Source organism: Hipposideros armiger, unplaced genomic scaffold (genome assembly GCF_001890085.2).
Source record: "Hipposideros armiger isolate ML-2016 unplaced genomic scaffold, ASM189008v1 scaffold_479, whole genome shotgun sequence".
NCBI lineage: Eukaryota > Metazoa > Chordata > Mammalia > Chiroptera > Hipposideridae > Hipposideros > Hipposideros armiger.
This window is the reverse complement of record NW_017731829.1, coordinates 148,173-157,179: the sequence shown is the minus strand read 5'-3', so window position 1 is coordinate 157,179 and position 9,007 is coordinate 148,173. Positions and strand designations below refer to the sequence as shown.

General features: G+C 47.9%; 1 protein-coding gene across 1 annotated transcript in view; it reads left to right on the top strand.

Annotated features, from left to right (window-relative positions):
• CES1 (carboxylesterase 1) overlaps nucleotides 1-9,007 on the top strand; it is a gene marked incomplete at its 5' end in the record, with an annotated part of 43,125 nt that overhangs the window by 33,492 nt on the left and 626 nt on the right. The window contains 6 exons of the mRNA XM_019666815.1: nucleotides 889-927; nucleotides 2,444-2,584; nucleotides 4,063-4,143; nucleotides 4,376-4,523; nucleotides 7,722-7,853; nucleotides 8,925-8,997. Of these exons, the coding sequence (XP_019522360.1) occupies nucleotides 889-927; nucleotides 2,444-2,584; nucleotides 4,063-4,143; nucleotides 4,376-4,523; nucleotides 7,722-7,853; nucleotides 8,925-8,997 (614 nt within the window). The remainder of the gene's footprint in view (nucleotides 1-888; nucleotides 928-2,443; nucleotides 2,585-4,062; nucleotides 4,144-4,375; nucleotides 4,524-7,721; nucleotides 7,854-8,924; nucleotides 8,998-9,007) is intronic.

Below are 9,007 nucleotides of genomic sequence, written 5' to 3'. Positions count from 1 at the left end.
ACACACACACACACACACACACCCTGGCTAGTAGAGCTGCAAGCCATAATGGAGGGACCATACCGGTCATTTTCTGCCTACTGGTGAGACCTATTAGTTATAGGGTAACATTGCAATCAGTGCAATCTTGGTGAGCACACGACAAAGAGAAGGGGAGCATTTCAGTGAGCTTGTATGAGACAGGACTTGCTAATGCAAGATGAGAAAATGCTTCTCAGCAGTGCCTTCAGCAGAAAAAGGAATGTGTTGTAACAGAATCTTCAGGAGTGGATGGCTTCAGGCATGGCTGCATCCAGACCCACATATGAAGAACCTGTCTCCACCCCTCGACTCTTTACCTCTCAGTGTTAGCGTCACAAACCAGGCAGGTTTGTCCCCTGGGGAGGCTAAAGACAATAACTGCACTCTAAACATATATCCTATTTGCTCAGACCCCCTGTTTCCCAACAATTCCAGCTAAAGTTTTTGGGTAACGACCTGACATGGGCACATGCCCATCCACGCATGAACTAATCTCTGAGGTCAGGAAGATGGGGCCCCTTCAGGAAGGTCGTATATATGCCTGGACTCATGGAGTGAGAGTGGGGAAGAAGGCGGCCCCCCAAAGGAAAACTGGGCTGTTGTTGCCTTGGAGAACATGAAGGGGAAACAGATGGAGGGCAGGGTAGGCACAAACAACAGACATCCATCCTCTCCAGAGTCCCCCTCCCTCACCCACACCTACACCTGTGCCAGTGCCCAGGGGAGCCAGTGACCTGTTCACTTCCTTTTGGCCCAGCCAGAGTGGCACCAGGAGGGACAACCGATACTTTTGGCTCACAGCTCACCAAGGTCAGTTTTTTCTCCCAGGACGCCTTCTTACCACATCCTCTGCCTTTGTTTTTACAGAAATTTTTCTCTCTTGATTTACTTGGAGACCCCAGAGAGGTAAGGACCTTTGGTTTCTTAATTCTAGGTTTTAGAACTTGACACTTTTAAGCTCCAGTTAAGTCTGAATAAAAGAATTCTCCCTTGTGAACCCATAGTAACTCCTTGTGTTTAGATTGCTGAGGCCCGGAGAGGGACCGTGACTTGCCTGGGTCACACAGCCAGGAGCACCAGGACTGGATCCTGTTTTCATGACTCCTGGTCCAGTGTTCCCTATGCCCAGCCTACAGCCCTTCTCATTTACATTTCCTGCTCCTAAAAGTGCCCCAGCCGGAGAAGGCTGGACTGGGAACCTCCACCATGGGCTGGTGGGGGGACCTGGACAAGGTTCTCCAGGAGCCTTCATACAGGATCCCAGGTCTTTTCCCGGGAGGCTGCAGGGTGGGTTGGCTAGGCAAGCTGCACCATTTGCAGAGCTGTCAGGAAGGGAGCCAAAAAGCTTAGTCCTGAGGACACTGCCCTCCCCCCAGCCATGCAGAAAACCCCAACAGCATTCCTCCATCTTCTTTCTCTGCCCCTCCCACCTTCCACAGTGTCAGCAGGTCCTGACAACATCTTACAATCCTGTCATCTCTGCTGTCTCCCTGGGGATAGTAGCTCTTACCTTAGAAGGTGTTGTGAGGATTAAATGACATTCATTCATCCCGCAAAGATTTAATTAGCACTTACTATGTGCCAGGACCTGATCTTTGAGCTGGGGAACATACCAGTGAAACAGCCCAAACAGACGTACTCTCCTGCCCTCTCGGAGTGAGGGGAGAATACAGTAAACAAACAAAATACCTAGTGTGTTCGATGGTGGAGAAAAGGAAAGTGGGAGATGGAGACAGAGTTTGCCGGTGGCTTGAATTTGCACAGCCGGGTCGGGGGATGGCGCCATGAGAAGGTGCCATGGGAGACAAGGCCTGAAGGAGGGGAGGGAGCAGCTGTCAGGAAAACGGGGAGAAGAGTGTTTCAGACAGAGGGAACAGCAGCTGCAAAGGCCATGAGGCAAGAGGCCAGTGCAGCTGAAGAGGCTTGAGGCTCGAAAGGGAATGGGAGGTACCACCAGGTGGGCCCTATTCCTGCCTTCCCTGGAAGCAGGGGCTCAATATTCACCAACTCGGAGTTCTCAGGGACTTGACCGAACTTAACTACCGTGAATCATGAGAATCGACTGTAGCGAGAGAGATACTTCTAGATGAACACGCACTTCAGATTGAAATACATAAAAAATGTATCTTCATCGTTTATATAAAATATAAATATTAATGTAAGGCATTTTTCGTAATATACTTCTATATATTTCAATTTGAGTGAGACTTCCCCCCATCCATTTCCCACTGCTTGTTCCCTGGAGACTGGTTCTGCCCCCTGGCGTCACAGACTTAGGTGAGCCCTTAGGTCAGGACCCTGAGTTCTCTGGCCACTGCCCACGGGCACGCCGGTCTGCGGTGCTGGCCTCGAGCTCAGACGCAGGAGGACGTGGGTGTGACGTGGCGCAGGGAAGCAGACCCTCTTCTGCCCTGTTCCCCAGAACCATGTCTTCATGCCCATTGTGGTTGATGGAGTGGTGCTGCCGAAGATGCCTGAAGCGATCCTGGCAGAAAAGAAATTCAACAACGTCCCCTACATCATCGGGATCAACAAGAAAGAGTTTGGCTGGATTCTTCCCATGGTGAGAATGTGCAGACCTCTTAGACTCGGCCGCCCCCCCCTCGCCACCACCCCCGGCCTATCACATCACCCACCCACCTGTGGGTCCAGAGCAGCTACCCCCTTCGCACAAGCTGTCCCCTTTGCGTTTCCATGTAAATCTTCTCTGGGATGGCCCAGCTGTCACCCGGGTGGTGGAGCCCTGGGAACTCCTCTTCCCAACTCTCTGAGTTGTCTCCAACCCTGAAATGTAGGTGCCGGGAGGACCTATAGAGTAATTATTGTGCAGAGGAGGAAACTGAGGCCTGGGAAGGGGAGGGGGCCTGCGGCCCTGCTGCTTCCCGCCTTGGGCTTGGAGCTCCCTGATTTCTCCATAAACCTGCTCTTAGTCATCTGATTGGAAAGATTCAGAGGCGCTTGCTTCCTCTTGTCCAATTGGCTTCTAAAGGTTAGGCAGGGCTTCCCCTCTGCCAAAGGCAAACCAAGCTGGACGCTAGCTGAAGTGTAAGGATGGGCTTTATCCAGTGACACTACTGTAACGGGGACAAGACCCCCGGTGAGCTGAACTCCAACCCTGAAACCAAAGGCGGGAGCCATTGAAAGTCTGGATGTGTGAAGGGAAAGGCGCTGCTCGGTGTGAAGGGGGGGTTGCCACGTGACTGGGCCACCTGCATTTGCTACCTGGCACTCACCTGGAGGAGAGGCAAACCTGTCCTGTCGTTATGTCAGGAGGCAGTGGTGTACTTTGAAGCAAGGTGTCCACTGAAGTTAAGCTGTTATCCTCACACAGGGGCTGGGAGAGACAGCAAGAGTTATCCCCGGAATGTTTGCATCTCAGAGATGGTTCCCGGGGTCTTGAGGAAACGGTCTGGGTGGTGGAGTTACATCTCCATGGGCTGTGACAGGGTTTATTGTTGCAAACTGCTCTAAGGGGAGGTGCAGGGACCTAGCTGCTTGTCCCCAGGTTTGGGCTGGAGCAAATGGTACCTCCTGGCAGCACGGAGCTTTCTCAGGCAGGCATTTTAGGGGGGCTGGGGTCATTCTAAGGACCCCGCCTGAGCTGCTAGAAGCCATGTCAGAGTTTGCTCAGACCTCTTAGTGTGGGGGTTTGGGTGGAGTTGTTGGTGCAGAGTCCCACGATTCTCACTTCAGATCCGTTTCAAAGGTTGTACTGAAGGACCAAAGCTATAATGGCAGGATTTGGGGCTTCCTTGGTCACCTGAGAAGGGCAGGGGTATTTGTGAGGTCCGTGTCATCTGCCCCAGAGCCCCCTTTCCAAGGGCTGGGACAGCTCCTAACATTTACTTTATCTGATATGCACTCCTTGAGTTTCTGGATATACGTCCATTTGATTCATTGATTTTACCCTGCTCATCAAAGGCCCTGTCCATCAAGACATGACAAGTTGACCTTCAGCCTGCGTTGGTTTGGTTGATTGGTCATTTGGTTCTTCCTGTTAATTACCGGTGATTCACACATGCTAAACCATTGTTTTACCAGTTCCTGGGCTACCCGCTGCGTGAAGACAAGCTAGACCAGAAGACGGCCACATGGTTCTTGTGGATGTCCTACCCCATCACCGTAAGGGTCTAAGGCACCCCTGGCTGAGACCCAAGGAGGGGCAGGGCATTGCCCCAAATCCCAGAGCAGTTAAATGGCAGAATGAAGACTGGGATCAGAGGGTTTTTTCCCCTTTTTTGCCTTTCCCACCATGCCACTAGGGGAGGGGTGGGGTTTGCCCAGGGTTTGAGGGGTTCACCATTAACACAAGCCTTACCTCCAGGTCACTTTTTTCACTCCTGATTCATTTCAGGGCGTCCCTGAGGAACTGACGCCAATAGCTGTTGAGAAGTTTTTAGGAAGGACAGACGACCCCGCCAAAAAGAAAGACTTGTTTCTGGATTTGATGGGAGATGTGATATTTGGTGTCCCATCTGTGACTGTGGCCCGTCACCACAGAGGTAAGTCTCAGAGATTGGACAGGAATGGACATGGACACGAACCCCACCAGCTCTGCTGTCTGTCCCACCCACCCCTCAGGATAGACACACACACACACACACACACACACACACACACATATATGGAAACTGCCAAAGGTCAAGTGTCCCAGACCAATTCCATATGGCAAGTCCATATGGCCTGGGGTAGGGCACTGTCCTAGTTTGGTTTTGACCAGAAACAAACTTGGAGCAAAGGATCCAAATGCAGCTAGTTTATTAGTTTATTCTGGAAGTGGTTCCAGAAAGCACAATAGAGGAGTGGAGAATTGACATGGGAAGGAGAGGGGAGCCCATCCATGCTGCACTGTCAAGCAAGTACCCGCTGTGGACAACTAGAGCTGGGGGGCACTGGGAAACCCGCAGAAGACATGTCTCAGGGCTGTCCTGAGTGGCAAGGGAGCTGGGGGATTTATCCTCCAACTCCATGAGCCATTGGTTGTTCCTCAGGGGTTGTTCATTCCCTAGACCTACTGCACATACGGGCAGAGAGATCTCTGGGGGCTGAAGACCTCGGGCAAAAGAGCTATAGATGCTCGAGTTCATGGGAAGTCAGGCTGGCATCCTTGGGGTGTATGGTGAGGCACCGACAGCATCAGTCACGGGCTCCTCACCTGAAATGATGGTGGTTCGTGAGACTAGAGAGCTAATCTTGGAAGATGTGGCTTGGAAGGTTTCCAAAATCGGAGCTAGCCGTAAACTAGTTGGTCACCCAGTGGAGCTGGGGAAAGAGTCAAGCCAATGATTGGGTCAGGATCAGGAGGGTTGTCCGGGACCCAGAATGCCGAAAGGAGTGAACAGTGCGAAGTGTGGGGGCAGATGGTCTAGAGAAGGTCTGTGTCTGTGACTGGCTTTTGTCCGTCGTCGTGTCTGGGTCTACCACGGGACCTTCCGTTACTGACCCAAGGCTGTGTGGGTGGGGTGTGAGGTCACCTAGAGAGCTGGGGTTCCTTCTGGGTCCTTCCTTTTCAAGGAGCCCTCCGTCACCTAGCCTGCAAGCCAGGAAGTGGTTCTCTGGTCCAGACCTCTTTCTCTCATGGTGCTGAAAGGGTTTTAAAATTCAAGACTTTATAATAAAAAGTAGCTACTGCTGACCTACTATGTTTTGAAACACTCAGTATAATCATGTACTTGCAAGTTACTGCTTCCTCCTCCTGAGAGTCCTGATGAAAGGAGTCAACTCTGTTCTTGCCTGTTGCTATGTATCTAATTTGTGGTACCCTCTTCTGCACCCTTTGCTGGTCCCAGCCATCCTGGGTTTGTGTTTTTTGATCTGATATCTCATGACTTTGGGTCTTTTTGTCAGGACTACACAGATTTTATTAATGTCATTCTTTCATTTTTTTCTATGTCTCACTCTCTTTTTTATTTAAAAAAAACTTTTCTGAATATAAAATTAATATCTTACAGTCGTGGAAAGTTTTGAAAATCTGGGAACACATAAAGAAGAAATTAGATATTGCTCATAATTCTTCTGCCTGAAAGTATCTGCTATAAATTTTGATACATTTTCCTCTAATAACCTTTCCATGTCTTAAATATAATTTAAAAATTAATTTTATATTGATTTTGTTCATAGAGCACTATGTTGTAGGCATTTTCTCCATGTCAATAAAAATTCATCAAAAAACATCCATTATTTCATGGATTAAAATTTACTTTAGTATTTGTCTCATTGGCTAGTTAGGCTGGCTGCTTACATTTAGATGCTACAAAAACCGTTTTGCTCATTCTTATGTGCATAAATCTTTAACCAACTATGTAATAATTTTTTTAGGATTGGTTATTAGAAGTGAAATCTCTGATCTGAGCCACAGGAGCATTTTCAAGTTCTTGATACAGATTGCAAAATTCATTTCCAGTGTATAAGCGTGTGGATTTCTTATCTTTCTCACTTGGTATACTGAGATTAAAAAATAAGAATATTGCCAATTTCATAAGCCTTTCCTCACCAAAAAAAAAAAAAAGAACATCACTCTATTTAATTTGCATATTTCTGATTAGTACCTCTCTTTCCTTTGCTTCTCTTCTTGCTCCTAATTGTTATTGTCTAAATCTATGCCCTATTTTTGCTTTGAAGACTTGTAAGTGTAGGAATTTTACAAATCTCAGTGGTTTAAGGCAGACGTCAATCATCATCATCATCATCATCAATAATATCATTGTCTGTGGGGCAGCATCTCTGCCTAAAATAAGTTCTCTCATTCACAAAAGGTCTTTCCTCTATGGTTGCCTTCTGAGTTCGTTTCTAAAACTTCTGAGTGGCAGAGGAAAGGTTAAACCCCTTCCTTTCAGTGAGTTCTGCTTGACCTTGAAGAAGTTTAATAAGGGGGTTATAGAACCCCAGGGGACTGCTTCTCCCAAGCAACACCTCTTGCTAAACCAAGGATGCAATGTTGGGGGGCGAGGGAGGCAGTCACACACATTTTACATCCTCCAGTTGGGATGGCATATATCGCTAAACTATTTTGTGGATAAATATTTAATGATGTAAGAAATGCTTATAGTCGTTATAAGATAACATGTACAATAGTACCCCAATTTTATTTACACAGAAGGACATGTGCTAAAATATTAACCGTGTTTTCTCTGAGTGGTGGGATTATAAGTGATTTGTTTGTTCATTTTCCTTTTTTCTGCATTTTCCAAGTCTGTGACTGTACCCAAGGGGTAGCTATTGGGCTGCAGGTATTCTTCAAAGGAATGAAAAGTAGTCTGTTATCAATGAAATGCAGCAAACGGAGCGTAAACAGAAGTTCTCATGTGAATGCATTGGTAGGCAAAGGGCCCTATAATGACAGTTATTTTGAGTGGGTTTACCCAAGGTTTCAATATTCGTTCATTCATTTAGTCTTCATGCACACATTCATTCAACAAATACCTGGCTCAAATCCATTTCCACCAGTTTAGGCAAGTCACAGAGCTTTTTCAGAAACTGTTTCTTTATTATGCTGATAACCAGGGGTTTCCTGCAGGGCCACACAGGGTCCAGCACACAGCTGGGTCTCACAATGGGCCATTGCTATTAATATTATTGTTGTTCTGTCCTCAGGACGCAGGTGTACCGCTAATCCCTGAATGCTCAGGGACCCCGGAGACCTTGACGCCATCAGGTATGCGTCTGGTAAAATGAACCGTATGTGAATCATGTCTTCTCAGATGCTGGAGCCCCCACCTACATGTATGAGTTTCAGTATCGCCCAAGCTTCTCATCAGACAAGAAACCCAAGACGGTGATAGGGGACCACGGGGACGAGCTCTACTCAGTCTTCGGTGCCCCATTTTTAAAAGGTGATGGCCCTTTGGTGACTATAAGCTTGAAGTTGGAAGACCTGGGGTCAAGGAACTTTGGGCAACTTCCTCTTTCTCTCCACTTTCTTGAAGTCACCATAACAGGTTGAACTGCAAGTGTTCCCACCTTTCTCTCGCTTTAAATGCATGATGGAGAATGTGTGTGTGCACCCTCATTCTTGGTCTCTGAGAATCCAGACCTGGGCATCAATAAGACAGGTGATAAGATCACCTGCAGAGCCCTGCTCAGGGGCTAGAATGCCACCAGTCACTTCCCACTCACAAAAGCATACCAGAATGTAAGAGTAAGGTCAGAATTGGTGTTAACCTTGAATCAGGGCTGATGTGTGTCCCTCTGTCTATCTACTCTGCCTTCTATCTACCTATCATCTATCTATCTATCTATCTATCTATCTATCTATCTATCTATCTATCTATATCTATCATCTATCTATCTATCTATCTATCATCTATCAATTTATCATCTAAAGCTCGTATCTTCTTAAATTTAATATATTTAGGAATAGATTATTTTAAAGAAAAATGTTCACAGGTGTCTTCAGTACTTTAATTATCAGCAGTTACAGGTGATGTGTGTGTCCTACCTGAGGGCTATTTGGGACGCACCAGTGCTTCTGGCCATTCCCCAGTTAGGTGACTCCTCAGGGTCATGGCAGCTCTGTTTTTCAGACTCTGTGAAGATGTGGGTGGGTGAAGGAGACAGAGAACAGGCAGAAAGGAGGGCGATCCTGGGAAGTGGGGTGGCTGCGGCGGAAACCCTGGGGTGTGGCACTGCTGTCCTGAAGGGGGGCGGGCAGGCAGGCGGCCCAGCACACAGAGGAGCCAGCTTATGGAATGACTGCAGCCCTTCGCAGAGTCCTAGGTCAGTCACTGTCCAGCTCAAAGTCCACATAAATTACCCAGGATCTTCTTAAAACGCAGCTTTTGACGCAGTAGGTCTGGAGTAAGCACTCAGATTCTGAATTTCGAACAAGCTCTCAGGTGGTGCAGCCCCTGCCGGCTGGTAACCACGCTGGAGGCAGCAAAGGCTTTTCCTCTTCTTCCCTGCAGATGGTGCCTCAGAGGAGGAGACCAAACTCAGCAAAATGGTGATGAAATTCTGGGCCAACTTTGCTCGGAATGGGTGAGCAAAG